The 16,704-nt window shown below is 38.3% G+C and overlaps 1 protein-coding gene across 1 annotated transcript in view; it reads left to right on the top strand.

Moving 5' to 3' along the window:
- Positions 1 to 621: 621 nt before the first annotated feature.
- The window catches only part of znf385d (zinc finger protein 385D), a 97,288-nt gene continuing 81,205 nt past the window's right edge, over positions 622 to 16,704 (top strand). Inside the window, exon 1 of the mRNA XM_023331120.1 lies at positions 622 to 831. Coding sequence (XP_023186888.1) covers positions 810 to 831 — 22 coding nt within the window. The 5' untranslated portion in view covers positions 622 to 809. The remainder of the gene's footprint in view (positions 832 to 16,704) is intronic.

The raw sequence follows: 16,704 nt of genomic DNA, 5'->3' as shown, positions 1-16,704 counted from the left end.
AGTTGCGAGACCTGTTGTGGATCAATATTGGTCCATATATAAGGCGCACCGGACTATAAGGCGCACTGTTGGCTTTTGAGAAAATTGAAGGTTTTTTGGTGCGCCTTATAGTGCGGAAAATACGGTAACTTGATTCATGAACACAAAAACAGAAAATACGGTACTTTAATTCCACAGTAGAGAAAGCCATATAGTTTCAGTAAGTAGGTATAAGAAAATAATATCGGTATTTGTATTGGTTATCGGTTAAATGAGTTTTAGTATATTGGCATATCGGATATTGACCAAAAATCCAATATCGTGCATCCCTACTTTTTTAAAAAACATTATTTAAGAATGTATGTATTCACAGTATAACAGCATTAAACACTGGTGTCAACTATCTAAAAGAGCAGCAAATTTTTGAGAAAAAAATTCAGAATCCTGAGGGGGAAAAAAAGCCAAAGATAAGAAGTGTTTTGGGTGACATAAAACAAGGACGAGTCAAGCAGAAAGAGAGACTGTTGCTGGAAAATGTAGAGAGACACCCTGGAGAGCGAAAAGAGAAAAGCAAAGGGAATCAGAGAGCGAGAGAGAGAGAGAGGGAGGAGGACGAGCTAAAGAGGAGGGGAGGAACGAAGGGAGTACCAGAGTGAGGAGAGACAGAGAAGCAGCAGACAGAGCGCAGAATGCAGGCTGGTCACTGACACACACACACACACATGCACGGACACACACCTCTGAGGAGTGTATGAGGCATGCACACGCTGCTGCCCATGGAAACACACACACTGGCAGGAAATACAGCGAACCCCAGAGCCTGAGGAGACATGGAGAGCAGCATGTTCTTTGGTGAGTCTGCTGTGTTTCAACACAAACTCCTTCCTTCTAGCTGGCCGTGGACTGGGAACACTGGTTTCCATTAGAGGAAATCACCATGAAGTTGCTCACCTAGGCAACCTCTTTTGTTTTAATCTCCCTGTGTGAGCGGAGTCTCCACTCTGACATGTAAACGTGATCCAGCTGAGCTGCTGTACTTGTTCTGGAAGCTGAAGATGGATCTGAGCAGATGTTGCAGAGAAGATCAAATTACTCCATTAGGGCTTCAAAAAAGAAAAAGAAATGCTGAATTAACTCCCTGGGTGAATCCTTTCAAAAATAACTGCTGGTATTATTATTTCCTGTGGTAGAATTAGGAGGATTTATCATTAAGGATTAACCAATCAGTGCAGTTGGACGTCTAGTATGAACCAGAATGTTTGCATTGTGTCAGGATTCACAGGAATTTGAGTTTCCATTTCGAGTGGATTCCTTTGTTTTTATTATGTTTTGTTGTTTTGATCTATTGCCCACGCTCTTGTTTATCCATTCCATAACAATTAGTCATTTTTCCTCAGCTGATCCAGCAGTGCTCCTCTCGCAGCTGCAGAGCGTTTAGTTTATCACACTCACCGTCTCACTCCAGAAAACACTGCTTGTAGTATTTCAGCTGTGCTTTTCGTAAATTTATGATATGATTTAGTTCTTCTGTTCGCCTAAAAGTGATCCTGCCTCCGTCCTGCATGTGTTTGAATCCTCAAAAATTACAAAACATTTGTATTTTCTCCAACTTTTTTTTGTGTAATCCAGACTTCCCCCAGTGTACTGTAAGCCTGGCAGCCCGCCAGGCTTTAATATCCCCCCGCCAGGCTAAACTTTATTTATTTATTTTAAATACTTTTTAAAAAAATAAACAAGTGATAGCAAAGACGGATTAAGCTAGGATTATAATTGATTCATTGAATCACTGTCCTCTACAACATCAAATAATTTGCAGGTATTAAAAATAAAAATACTCCGATCCAAAGGAATGTGCAGCTGAGAAGAATAATTTAAAAACTTTACAAAATGTGTATTTGTGCATTTAAAAAGAAATGACTGTTAACACAAAGTCTTTGTAAAGCAACCAGACAAATCTTTTTCATCCAATCAGAGTTCTCCTTGTAAATAGTTCAATAATAACAACCAATCACAACCAGCTAATCAAAATACTGTACGAAGCAGCAGATGTTACTAAGTAAAATATTTGGATTTAGGAAAATGCACAAAGAAATTTAATACAATAAATACTTTCATATGCTTACTCATCATTGTCCATTTTAGTTAATATTTCTTTACAGTTTATTTTTTACATGTGAGCAGCATTGCGTAGTGTGTATGGCTTTTTGGTTAACTCTTCCAAAAAGCCATAATTACATCGTCATGCTTTAAAATTTTCTGTGAACCTTTTACATTTTTTAACACGTCCAGCAGCGCATTTCTGCTCAAAAGTTTTTGTCGTTTAAGCAGCGCATACGCAGAGATTTGGCGTCTTGGCAGATCAGAATCAATGATTTTTAAGATTGGGTTCCAGAGTGGATAAATTTCTGAACGCCACGTTCATGTTTCCATGTCGCCATTCGATTTGAGACATTTTTCAAACGATGATCTTGAAGCTCCACCTGTCTTTACCTACTATGCACCTCACTTTCAAAAATTACAAACATGGCGCCATTGAAGTGAAGTGTGGCGCGATTTGAATGCCATTGTGGATGCAAATGGGACTGAAGGCCACTCCAAAAGCAGGAAATGAACTAAAACGCAGGGCATTCTGGGTAAACAGACAAAACAAAACATGAGAGCCCAATGCTAACATGCGGCAAAATATTAGGGCCATGCTAAGTAAATAACAAATGTAAATCACAAGAATAAAGTCAAACTATTATGACTTTATTCTTGCATTATTTCACCTTTATTCTTGTAATTTTAGGATTTGTCCTTGTAATTTTATGTTTTCTTAGTAAGGCCCTAATACGCCGCTGTACTAATGGGAGAAATAACTCAGAATCTTTTACCAGAGACTCCACATTTGTTTACATTTTGTGAAACAAGAAGTTGTGTTCAGTGTTTCCTCCGGTGGTTCTCGGTGCAGCGCCCCCACAGGCAAGGAGGTGAACAGGTTTTTCAAAGAGTTTGGCTCAATTGAGGCAGTGCAGTGTGAAAGTGAACCGTACCAGCAGAAAATGTAACAAATGTTGCAATTTTGGTCCCAGATCAAACCAAGTACTACCGAACTATCAGGTGTGAAAATAACCTTAAAATCAGTTCCATCTTGATACTAGTAAGCCATATTAAAGGTGAATGTATATTGATGACGTACCTATAATACCACGCATCTCCTTTAACCAACTGGTTTTGCTCAATAACCCTAGATGGGAGTTACTGGCAGCAGGAGGCTGTTGAAATTCCCTGTAGAGGAAGGCCTCTTCCATTAGTTGATAGGAAGGACACTGGAGGAGGCTTTGAAATACTTAATGCAGCTTCCAGTCAAGTACTCTTCTCTCGGCTGGCTCACATCGGAGGAATAATTACACAGGGATCCAGATTTCTAAGGGAGGTGGGTGATTTGTTAAATGAAAGATTTTTTTTTCTTCAGGGATTAAAGTGATCCAAACTTATAGACCGTGACTTGTAAGAGGGAGAAGGATTTTCTCTTGTTATGCTAAACACAGAGGATGAGCAGTATCGGGTCAGGGAGGAAAGATGGGCCTGGAAGCTTATGAATGAATAAGCCGTCAGGTGCAGAGACAACTTGGGCTCTTTGAGATCCACTGCCGACGTTGCTCAGGTGTGAAACTGCTGGAAGTGGGGGAAAGGAAAGTGAAGGTGTTGCTGTTCTGTTTGGCTGCTTCTAATCCCATAAGATGAAAAGGGAAAGTGGGAAAACTCCCCGGCTCTCAGCTAAAAGAGAATTTCGGATGGGTTTTTGTAGCTGGAGAAGCTCGTTTTACGCGTGTTTCTGTGTCATTTTATCTTTACTGCTTGGTGTAAAACACAACAAAAGGATGGCAAAGATCAGTGCCTGGATGTGTGCATCGTTTCAGCATTTATGAATGCACTTCTGAGTGCGCTGCAGGGGGAAAATAGATGCGATCTCCTAAAAGATTAATAACACTGTTTGTTCACCAGCTCTGCATTGCTCCTGTTTAAAAGCTTTCTGTTGGAGTGATTTATACCTGACCCCTGAACTCTTTGAAACAGGAGCCCAAGAACTTGGAGAAAATGGAAAACAGATCAGAGAAAGACTTTTCTCATTTCACACAACAAAAAGTTACCATAAATAAACTGTGAGCGAGCAGACGAGCCCTCAAAACGTTGAAACAGCAAATAGGAGTCAGAAAATTACATACATTTTTTAAATTATAACTGTTTTATAAACATATCTGTACCCTTCAATTTGCAGAAGTTACACAAATTATGAGGGAATCTCTTATCCACAGTCACATTTTAATTTTCATTTGATGAGACTATTGTTGACTTCTATGTACGGATTCACAGTGATGCCAAAAATATACAATCGTCTTTAGCATTTTAGAAGATTCCTGAATGCTTTTGAGTGAAAGCTACTGGCATTAAGAAGTATTCATAATTTCATTCACTTTGACAAAACCTCTAGCTCCGTGAAAAAAATTTGCCCTACCTAAACTTTTTAGAGATTTTAGGCTAGCGTGGTTGCCTTCCTTAGGAGAAAACTTTTCTAAAACCCATTTTTTCAGGCGGACAACTTTTACCTAAATTTGTTAACTGCAGTTAAAATAACATTAGTTTTGCTTTCTGTTAAATAAAAACCTTCAAAGGTACAATTACTCATTTTACTCTGTAGGTCATCCCTGAAATTCTGTTGCTCAGAATCACAAGTCGAAGTGCAAACTGTGTCACGGAGTGTTAACTCAATAAAAACATGCATTATCTGCAGCATTGTTCACTAAAATGGCACACCACTTTAGTAACATTGATGTGTTAAAGAAAACATACATATGTATTCACACTTGATGATATTCTAGACTTCTGCATTACTTTTAATTTTGATACTTTAAAGTATTTTGCAAGTCATATTTTACATGTTTTTATACTTCCATTTGGGTTTCCACTGCTTCTAAAAACAGTCCAAGCACTTTAATTGGCAATAAGTTCATGTTTATTTTGGCTTCAAAAACCTTCAGGATGTAACATTACAAATCAGCAAGCCCCGCCCTTCCAACTAGTAACTCTGGAAAAGCCCAACCCGTTGCCTAGTAACCTCAGCTAAGCCCAGCCCCGTCACCTAGCAACCCAAGCTGAGTTCCGGAACGTTTGGTCAGTTGCTTTTACCGCTATATGTGTTGGAAAATGCCTTTTCTTAATGAAAAAAATGTAATGAACATGTTTTGTATGGCCCATAAAAATATCCTAACCTGTTTACGGAAGCGTAATAGACCACCTTTATGTATTTTTAAAAGAAAGTATTTACTTTTACTCAAACAAAAATGTTAATGCGGAGTCAGGGAGTATATTTTTGTCTGTTCATTTGTACTTTTACTTAAGTACAGTGTTTGACTACTTTCTCCACCACTGTAGGTTTTTGAGGAAAGTGCTTATTTTGAAGTGGGATCTGAAAAATGTGTTTCAAAACTGATGTGTTTGGCTTCGTAGGGTCGACAAATGTTAATCAGGTTCTGGAGTTCTGTAGGCTGTTGAGGTTGAGTCGAAACCCCAAAGGAAATCAGCCCAAGACTTTCTTTTAGTTTCTGCAGGAAACACGTCCAGGGATTGTTGGAGCCGATTTAAAGACATCTGTGTTTATTGGTAAGCTTCGTTCATAATGGCAGCGAGAGCTACCGTACGTTAACAAGACACGAATGGAGCCAAAAGAGTGAAAAATTTTTAAAAAGCCAAATTTATCTTGTAAAGGTTAATTGGAAAATTTGTGAAAGTGTAGCTCTCAGAATGCTTTAAATCCACCCTTTGTTCGTTTTAATAGGGGTGAAATGATTTTATCCCCCCTGCTTGAAGGGAAGCACTGATCTCACAGCATGTTAAGGGTCAGCGAATACAATCAGCAAGCTGCATAAAAACACAAAAAGCATTAATCACATCAGGAACGTGGTCGGCATGCGAATAAGCTTCAGTGAAATTCAGATTTATCTAATAATTGGATTTGTATTTGCTGAGGGAAATGGACGTGCCGCGCGAAAGCATTCTTTTTATTACGAGTGGCTTTGCCAGTGTGGACTCTCAGCCTCTCCAGACAGATCTTATCCGGGCAGCCGGCAGGTTCAGGACAACAAGACGAGCTGGAGGGGAGGGAGCCAGCGCCAATGATTAATTATTAATGCCAGTCAGCGTCTTCCAGACATCATTTTTACTTTCCTGCTCTCTCGAAGCCCCGCCGCAGGAGGAAAAAAAAACCCACTGCAGCCCAGATATGGGGATCCTTCAGGAAGGGCAGCTCAGAGGACGGCTCCAGTTGGAGGCGCACACTGCAAAAACACAATGTTACCAAGTGATTTTGGTCTAGTATCTGTCACAAATATCTTAGTGTGCTTGAAATAAGACAAAACTAACATAGCAGTAGCTTTTCCTCAAGATATAGGAGGTTGTTTAGAGTAAATCCTTAAGATTAATGAAAAGTACTAGTTCCACTGGCAGATTATTTCACTTATAACGTTCAAGATGTCGTAGCAAGACCTAATCTGTGCACTTCTGAGACAATATACCTGAAATAATTACCAATAAGACAAATACACTGCAAAAGTACCAAATCTTACCAAATGTTTTTGTCTAGTTTCTAGCACAAATACCTTAGTGCACTTGAAATAAGACAAACTATCGTAGAAGTAACTTTTCATCAAGATATGGAAGTTTGTTTAGAGTGAATAATTCCTTAATCTTAATGAAAAAGTACTTGTTCCATTGGCAGATTACTGCACTTATACCATTTCTTCATTGTATAATTCCAGTGCAACTTTTATGATACCTTCGCAAAACCTAATCTGTGTACTTCTGATAATATACCTGAAATAATACACAGAAAATTACCAAAAAGATGATTACACTTAAAAAAATACCAAATCTTACCAAGTATTTTTGTCTAGTTTATAGAACAAATGTCTCAGTTACTTGCAATAAGACAAAACAAACTTAGAAGTAACTTTTCAGCTCAAGATAAGTGAGCTTGTTTTAAGTAAAATTGATGAAAAAGTACTAGTTCCACTGACAGATTATGTCACTTATAACTCATAAAAATCCCCTAGTGGATTATTATAACTATTTTAACAAAATTAAGGAATTATTGCAGTGTTTCGAATTGTTTTCACTTTTCAGATGAAGGTCAAAATTTCACCTATAGCAAGACATTTTTCCCATGTTCTAAGTGAATGATGGAACTATTATTTTTTCATGAATATTAAGGAATTTTTCTCTTAAAACAAGCTACTTTATCTTTCTAAAAAGTAAGTTAGGTTTGTCTTATTTCAACAGTACTAAAATACTTGTTCTAGAAACTAGACCAAATATACTTGTAAGATTTTGTTTTTGCAATGCATTGATAGTCGCTGCTAAACATTTAACAACACTGTATGTGATGCATCATTTAGCACAGATTCAAAAAGAATAAATAACCAAAGGCTAGTGGAGGGAAAAAAACTTTAATCAGTTTCAATCTCATTCAAATGTGTCGAATTGTCAGATCTCATCTGAGTTCTGCAGCTGAACATTTTGGGGCTTCGCACGCGTCTCCAAGAGCCTCAGGTTAAAAACAAAGAAGTGCACCCATTGGTTTGTGTTTAATTTGATTCGTCGGAGTTGCTTTTATTAATTTAAAGCCCTGCAGCCGGATATCAGCTGACATGATGACGAAGAAGTGAAAGCGTTGCATGTCCAGCGTCACGGCGTTTGAGCGGTGTCTCAAAAGCTTGATGGGTGCAAATGCACCTCTTCCTGCCCTCTGAGGTTCATTTTCCATAATTCAGCAATTCCTGGGGGGGACATGACTCTTTAGCTGTTATTTATACATAATTACAGTTCATTTTATGGAGATGGCTTACTGTGGGATTATCAGGTTTGTTTTAGTGGCATGTTGAGAATGAGAATACCGTCTTGGGAGGTCTACCGAAACTGTGTGTCGAACGGTATTAAAATGTATGTGACACCGGTACCAATAATTACTCTCCCAGTTTATTTACACTGGTAATTAGTGGAGCTTTGTGATAGCTTTTACTTTAATAAATGATTAGAGTTTCTGTCTGCAGAACTGTGAAAGGGTTGCAAACTACCTGTAATTTATTTATGTTGTCCTTCCAAAGAGTGTGGCTTTCTTGTAATCTTTTAAATTTGTCTTATTTCTCTTTGGACTTTAGTAGCTTTTCTTTATAGAAAAGACACAATTGCTTTTCATCTAAAAGTAAAATGTGTGTAAAATATATGCACTGCAAAAACACAAAATCTTACCAAGTATTTTTGGTTTAGTTTCTAGTGCAAATATCTTAGTACATCTAATACAAAAACTTACTTTCAGGAAACTTTTCAGCAATATATATTAGCTTGTTTTAAGTAAATAGTTTCTTAATATTTCTAAAATAATCCTACTTCATCCACTGGTAGATTATTACAAGGAAATTTCCCCAGGTTGTAAGTGAAATAATCTGCCAGTGGAACTAATATTTCTTCATCAAATAAGTAGTAATTGAAGTAAAGTTACTTTAAAGTTAGCTTTGTCTTATTTAAAGTGTACTAAGATACAGTATTTGCACTAGAAAAACTACCTTAGCAACTACATTTTAGACTCCTATTCTTCCAAACCAGAAAAGGAATTAGACCAGAGGATACTTACTTATACTTATACTTTTCTACCAACTCTGAATAGGAGTATCTAGTTTATTTACTTTGGATCAACATTATTAGCTTTTTCTTCTTTTGCTCTTTCTTTTGGTTTGTTATTTTGTTTGTATTTCCTTTTAAATCCTGTAAAGCACTTTATATTGCCTAGTTGCTGGAAATGTGCTATATAAGTAGTTACCTTTACCTTTACCTTTAGAAACTAGACCAAAAATACTTGATTTTAAAATTTGCATAGACAAACATTTAAATTCCTGGTCCCCATGAATGTCACATTTATTGGTTGTATTTTTGGTGCCTGCATGGGAGGCTGACAGCGAGAGACAGTGCTCACTGTGCAATTAATCGTTTGGTGGGTATCATACTGACATCTACCCAGAGACCTCTTCTTCAATTGACCTTTAGCGTTCTATTTGTTTTGCTTTGCCTCGCCTCAATTACTTTTGTTTTCATCAAGTCGGAATAAGTGCTCGTGACAGAAAAATAGGCCACATAACAAAGCTGCAGACGGAACAAGCGAACAGCTCCAGAAACACTTCTGAGAGGTATTTTAATGACTGTGACCCGCAGACCTCTCAGAACAAACCGACTCTACTTGCAGACCCTCGATGTAGAGTAGATGACAGCTTCTGCTATGGAGCCCACTTTAAACCAACAGGACTGCAGTCCAAAAGCAACCATTATTAAAATTTATGTCCAAACTCTTTCTCAAAAGCGTGACAGTTCTTGACTGAGTGGCAGTCCGTTAATCAAGTTGTTTTGTTTTTTTTTCTTATTTGAGAGTTGGAGTAGTACGACGTGGGCTGAGCGCTTTGGTTTCAGGATTAAAGTTTAGTTTAAACCCAGTCACTCGTCTTCCTTCTCTGGCTTATTTTTTTAGTCCCCCTTTTTTTTTAGTAGTGACAGATGTTTAGGCCTGCAGACTTGCAGGAATGCGCTCATGTGTTTAATCATGTTGGCTAGATTATGAGAGTTGTGTTGCCTGTCCTACCAAAAGACAAAGAAAACAAACATAATAGAGACATAAACACGAACACTAATTTCTTAAACATGTTGAAAACCTCCACCGAACAGGAACCAGAGCTGTCAAACCGAATGTATGAGGCACATGTGCACCATTTACCCAACTGGCACTCCAAGTCTGACACAGTCACCCAAGGAATAACTCTATAAAATCTCAGGCTACACTATGCAAGTGCTCTATCTGCTAAAACCTCATTGAGTTTGCATTTATGAGGTAATTTTCAATCTTTTGTACTCAAAACTTTTGTTCTCTTTCAAATATTCACTGTGCTTTCTCAAACCTTTCTCCTCGCGCTCAGAACTTGTCTCTGCTTGGAGCAAATCTCCACTTGGAAACCTCTCCGCTCGCTTGCAAATTGTTTTCTGCTTGCACTTGGAATAGAAAAGTACTGTTGCCTGGCAACCTCTCAGCTAACAGAGGTTCAGTGCACGGCTCAGTTGCACTCAGTGTAACAACGTTGTAATGGGTGCGTTTGTTTCCTTCTACGGGTGTGCCTGTGTGGCTGCTATCGATTGTAGCAACCTGCGCCGCCCACTGGATGGAGGGAGAAACAACAACGTCAGTTTTCTGCTTCGTAGTACGCCAAACATCTGCTAGCAGTGTGCTACTGATCGCTAACAGCTACTGATCTTAGGCAGGAGTTTGTTCACCCCAATACAACAGTTATTTATTTGGCCATAACATTAACACATTGTTCATGCCATATTGATGCCAGCCGAATTTCTTTTTTTTTTTGCTTACTTACATAAATTATTTTTATTTTTGTCCTTAAAATACCAAAATTTCCACTTAACTTTATATTTTGGTCCATCTGATGATGTAATTTTTTAATATTAAATGATTAATAATTGGATCAGTTATTCAGTACTTGAGTAGACTCTTTTCACCAAATACCTTTTTGCTCTCACTTGAGTAATTTCTTGGACGGCTACTTTTTACTTTTACTTGAGTAAAAATATGTTGAAGTAGTTCTACCGTTACTTGAGTATAATTTTTGGGTTCTCTACCCACCTCTGCTAATGAGCCTCCCTCTGCAGCCAACTGTGGAACGAGTCCACTCATGAGTGGACTCGTTCCTCCAGCCATCTTTCTTTTTTGATTAGCTGTCCTTTGCGGCTGCAGATGGTAATGTTTAATGCTTGGTTCATGTCCGTCAGTATGAGTTAACATTTAATGCAACAGTCAATAAATGCGTCATTTAGAGGAAAAAAACACGTATAAGTCGCAGAACCAGCCAAACTATGAATAAAGTGTGACTTGTGGCCTGGGAAATACGATTTGTTTTTCAATCCAACGACATACAAGTTCGTGGCAAGAACAGAAACTGTGTGGCAGCAACTTTCCTTCCTGTTTTGGTCAAACGGGACAAATTTGAGGTTTGTTTCAAGCTAACCATGTGATTTTCTGCACCACAGTAAAATTTAACACCACCACTTTCCACTGGGAAATGTACTTTTTACGCTACACTGATTTGACATCTATACTTACCAGTGGCTCAGATTTTTAGACACAGAAGGACCACGGTTCAGTCGGAAGCCATAATGAAACATGTCAGCAGTTATGGAATGTATTGTTGTGACATTTAGGCCTAAAATGCGTTCCCTCTAAAGATTGGATCTTAATAATGTTGTTGGTTTTTTTCAGACCAACAAAATCCTGTGTGGTATGGAAGAAAACAAGCCTTTAGCTTTAGTCTGTTTTGCAAAAAATAGCGATACTTTATCATCTCTATTGCATTAAGATCTGGAGTTTCTGGAAGAATTGAAGAGTCAAAACTGTTGTTTTTATTCATAAGTTCATCCATACTGACATTATTATGACTGGGTAAGCTTTGTTTGTTTGTTTTTGTACAATTTCCAGATGTCAACGACTGCCATGTTAATCTGTTCAAACAGTTATATGCAAGTATAAACATGCTGTTCACTAAGGATGGTGTGATGTCTCAGATGTTAAAGGAGATCTGTGCTTTTATTCTTCCATTTTGGTTTCTATTGCTTCTAAAAAATAGTCCAAGTACTTTAACAAAAACACCCAGCCATTTGTTTTTGACAGTAAGTTAATGTTTTTTGTTGTGTGGAAAATGAGCCGTTTTAAAAATCTTTGGAATGTAACGTTACCTAGCAACCCCAGTAGAGCCCAGCCCGTTACCTAGCAACCCAAGCTGAGTTCCAACAGCTGGTTTTACTGTTTGGTTGGTTGTTGATTCACCATTCAGAAACCACTTGCTGCATTTTTGTTGGTTGGATTTAAAGAGATGAGACGCCCCCAATTAGGCAGAACTGAACTGATTAAATCTCTTTATCTAAGAATGACTTTGTGTGGAAAATGTGATGAAAATGTTTTATATCACGCAGAGATCCAACCTACCTCGTTTTTTAAGCACAATGGATCACTTTTAATGTTTTCATAGTGTGAAATAGTCAAATGAACACTACAACAAAAGTAAAAATGTTGTGAATATTATAGTTGAAGCTGATAAAAGCGTCATTTTCCACAACGAAGCAAGTCTGAAGATGTGCTTTACAAGTGTACTATTTTTAGAGGTGGTCCAATAAAGCTAAAATTGAAGTATTTGACCAAAAGGACTATCATTACATTGTTAAGAAAGGGAAGAAGGTTGTATGTCGATGCAGAAAATAAATTGTTGGCATCATGAGGAAAGAAGATTAAATGGAAACACTGAAGAAACGTCTTAAGACTGAAGCTAAATCTTAGTCACAATTTGGGTTCCAGATGGAGAATGACACAGAGCGTGTATCAAATTAGGGTGTTTTCACACATGAGGTGTTTAGTCTATTTAAAACAAACTGTTTTACTTCTCCCTTTGGTGTGGGTCGTTTGTGAAGATGTGAGCACAGCAGTCACATCAGACTGCGGACTAAAATTATTGCATGAAGCATTTTGGAGTCTTGGTACGATTCAAAGTGAACTGTAGAGCGATTAGTTTATGGTGTGAATTTTAATTCAATCTTGATGCAACCAGCTACCAGGTGTGTGATGTGAACTTGATCCAAACACCTTCCTTGAGTTGTTTTTTTAATATGTAGCATTAAGACACTGGTACAATTCTGTACAAACACAAAATCTTACCAAGTATTTTTGTCTAGTTTCTAGTTCAAATATCTTAGTACACTAGGAATAAGACAAACTAACTTATAAGTAAGTTTTCAGTAAGATATTGAACCTTGTTTTAAGTGAATAATTCCTTAATGCTGATGAAAAACATCTAGTTGCACCGGCAGATTATTTAACTTTTAACATGGAGAAAATGTTTTGTTATAAGTGAAATAAGTCAGTGGAACCAGTGCTGTTTTTAAATCAATATTAAGGAAATATTTACATAAGACAAGCTCATATGTCTTGCAGAAATATTACTTGTAAGTTAGTTATTTCAAGTGTACTAATATATTTTCAGTAAAAAGTAGATAAAAAATACCTGGTAAAGTTTTGTGTTTTTGCATCGTTCATTCTCCAGGTTTGCAGCTTGTTCAGAACAAAGCATCTGCTTCCTGTTTTTACATTTGGCGCTCCCAAACCAGACACACCTGATCAATAAAGATATACTCTGACTGGGTAAGCTCTGGTGGTGATGATGATGGTGAACTTCCACAAGTCTGGTTCGTCTTTGGGGAAAATTTCCAGATGTCTGAAGCTGCCATGTTAATCTGTTCAAACAATTATGTGCAAGTATAAACAACCTGGTAACTTCCAGCTATCACACTTTTTACTAAGGATGGTGTGATGTCTCAGATATTAAATGTTTTTATTATTTCCTTTTGGTTTCTATCGCTTCTACAACTCAGTCCAAGTACTTTAAAAAAACGGCCAGCCATTTTTTCACAGTAAGTTAATAGTTTTTGTTGTGTGGAACATGAGTCATTTAAAAAACCTTTGGAATGTACCGTCACAAATCAGCAGGCACTGCGCCGTTACCCAGCAACCTCAATGAAGCCCAGCCCATTACCCAGTAACCCCAATGAAACCCATCCCATTACCCAGCAACCTCAATGAAGCCCAGCCCATTACCCAGTAACCCCAATGAAACCCATCCCATTACCCAGCAACCTCAATGAAGCCCAGCCCATTACCCAGCAACCTCAATGAAGCCCAGCCCATTACCCAGTAACCCCAATGAAACCCATCCCATTACCCAGCAACCTCAATGAAGCCCAGCCCATTACCCAGTAACCCCAATGAAACCCATCCCATTACCCTGCAACCTCAATGAAGCCCAGCCCATTACCCAGCAACCTCAATGAAGCCCAGCCCATTACCCAGCAACCCCAATGAAGCCCAGCCCATTACCCAGCAACCCCAATGAAGCCCAGCCCGTTACCCAGCAACCCCAATGAAGCCCAGCCCGTTACCTAGCAACCCCAATGAAGCCCAGCCCGTTACCTAGCAACCCCAAGCTGAGTTCCAGCACATTTGAACGCATTTTACCAATGTATGCACTGTACAATGGCAGTATATAAATTAACAGTACTGTATACTGTACTCTATAATGTATATTTACTGTATATGGTACCATTTGCCGTATATTTCTGGTAAATATAAAGTAAATTTACCGTTTACGTAAACGGTAAATTTACTGTATGCCGATATACGGTATAAATGTGGTATATTTATATAGTATATTTACGGTATAGATTTTACTGTAAATATACAATAAAATTCTGGCAACCACAACTGCTGATATTTTACTGTAAATTAGAGATTTTTTTTTTAGTGTTTCTCCAGTCCTGAGTGTCAGAGGAAAAAAAACCAACTAAACTTCACTTTGACTTCTTGTGGTTCTCCGGTGGAACAAATCAGCTTCATGTGATGATGTTGCAGGTCAAGGGGAAAAAGTAAAAATCCCCAAACCTGAGCCATGATGGCCTGTCAGATCCCATCTGTCAGTGCGTACACTAAACACGACCCCGTCAAACAAATCCACATGTCAGAGCGCTGCAGATGAACTTCTCACACCAGCACGGCTGTGTTTGGATGATCCGCTTTTGGCTACGCGCCTCGCTCTGACGGACGGCTCATTTGGCTGTTAGCAAGGTGAGGCGATCCTGAGCGGTGACGTCAGGCCGGCATGTCGGGCGACGGTTGATCCCTGCAGACGGATCAAAGTATGTACTTTGTTAAAGTTGGTACCGGAACGTGCCTCCACATGAAAGGCCGCATGTGCGCTTTTTCCAACAGATGGCAGCGCTCCGGTGGCTGGAGGAAGCAGCAAAAGATGGAGAAGGAAAGAAAAAAACAAAAAAGGCCCCGCAGTTTGTGGCTTCTCCCAATTCTCTGCTTGTTTTTATGACTTTTGCTTTTTATTTACCCCTAACCACAGCCTGGGGACTGAAACGTGGCAAACATTGTTTTTATTTGTCTCATGACACTGGTTTGATGCCAGCGCTTTTGAGCCTGCTGGCTCAGGTTTTCGCTGTTGTTATGCAGCGATAAAAATGAAAAAATCTCCCCTCTGGTTCTCATTATAGCTTTGTGAAATAGCTTCTTTAACTCCTAATGTTTTGGAACGCAGGGGCAGTTTCTTTCTCTTTTTTTTCTGCCATTTTCTTTTCAATCCTGACGTGTTGAAATCAGCCCTGTCCTGTTTCCAGCTCGTGGTTAGGAAAGCTCTCTGCTGGCGTGGCGTGCTCACATGATAATAAAACTGGAGTATTTACTTTTGTTTTTCCTAGAGATGTGTGGCCTGGACCTCTCTTACTGTTGAATCATCTCATAAGACTCGCTGTGGGGCCGCTCCACCTCAGCAAGCATCTGATTTCGGAGAAAAAAAACAATAAATGCACTTTCCACCTGCTAACCCAACCTGCTCTTAGGAAAAAGTTTAAATATTTTCAACCTGAATTCACCTTCAAATCAATTATAAAAAGATAAAATTACCCCAAAATGTAACTTCTGTCCACATAGCATGGACTTTTAGTCAGAGTTGGGTAGTAACTGGTTACATTTACTTATTTGAAAGTATCGCTACTCTTACTTGAGTAAAATTTCTAGATTTTCCACCAGTTTTAACCAAAAATTAACCTGACACAGACGCACACCTGCAGTTTTTGCTAAAGTTTCATATGTTTTCTATTGGAAGAAACCAATTTGGAAACATTGGCAACACTTTATTTAAAGTAGTCTTATTTAAAGACTGATATGATACCTTAATATTGATGAAAAAGTACTGGCTTCATTGACAGGTAAATTCACTCATATGACATTTCCCCATATTATAAGTGAAATAATCTGCCAATAGAACTAGTTGTTCATCAGGTCATAGAAGACTGACTTTGTATCTGTATTTATGTGGCTCTGGATGTTCATTTTTCACCATGTAAAGGTTTAAAACCAATAGGATTAATGGAAAATCAACTTTGAAAAACACAGGAGCCAATACTGAGAAATGTTAAAAGAGGGAAGATTGAAAACACATTGAAACTGTGAAGTACGGTGGTGGCAGTATCATGTGGACTGGCTGTCTTTTGCTTGGTCCTGTGCTCATCATAGAGTTCATTGTTTAGTTCTTTCTTATATACAATATGTCACATCTATCAAAATCAGAGCTGGGCGGTAACTAGTTACATTTACTTGAGTAACTATTTGGAAAAAAAATACTTTTAGGAATATTTTTACTGAGCTGTATTTATTACTTCAACATGAGTAATTTTATTATGAAATATTTCTACTCTTACGTTCTGGATTCTCTACCCACTGGATGAAAAAGAAACAGCATTCTGGGTAAAAACCACCTAAACAAACATGAGAGTCTAGAACAAGATGGAGAAATGGCTCAAGGTGTTTTAGCAAACGCAGAAAGAGAAATCCTGCTAACATCTGACGCTACTCCATGTTTGTTTATATTTTGTGAAGAAGGAAGATTTTCATGTCGTTTCCTTCTGTCTCCTTCTGCTGCAGCGCCACCCCAGGCGAGGAGGGGAACAGGTTTTTAATTTTGATTCGTTTGACTCAGTGCAGTGTGAAAACAAACCACAGCAGCTGAAAATGTAGCAAATGTTGCAACCTAAAGGATT

Source organism: Xiphophorus maculatus, chromosome 3, assembly GCF_002775205.1.
Source record: "Xiphophorus maculatus strain JP 163 A chromosome 3, X_maculatus-5.0-male, whole genome shotgun sequence".
In the NCBI taxonomy this organism is placed as follows: Eukaryota; Metazoa; Chordata; class Actinopteri; order Cyprinodontiformes; family Poeciliidae; genus Xiphophorus; species Xiphophorus maculatus.
Note: the sequence above shows the minus strand (reverse complement) of the source record. Positions and strands in the feature narration are given on the sequence as shown.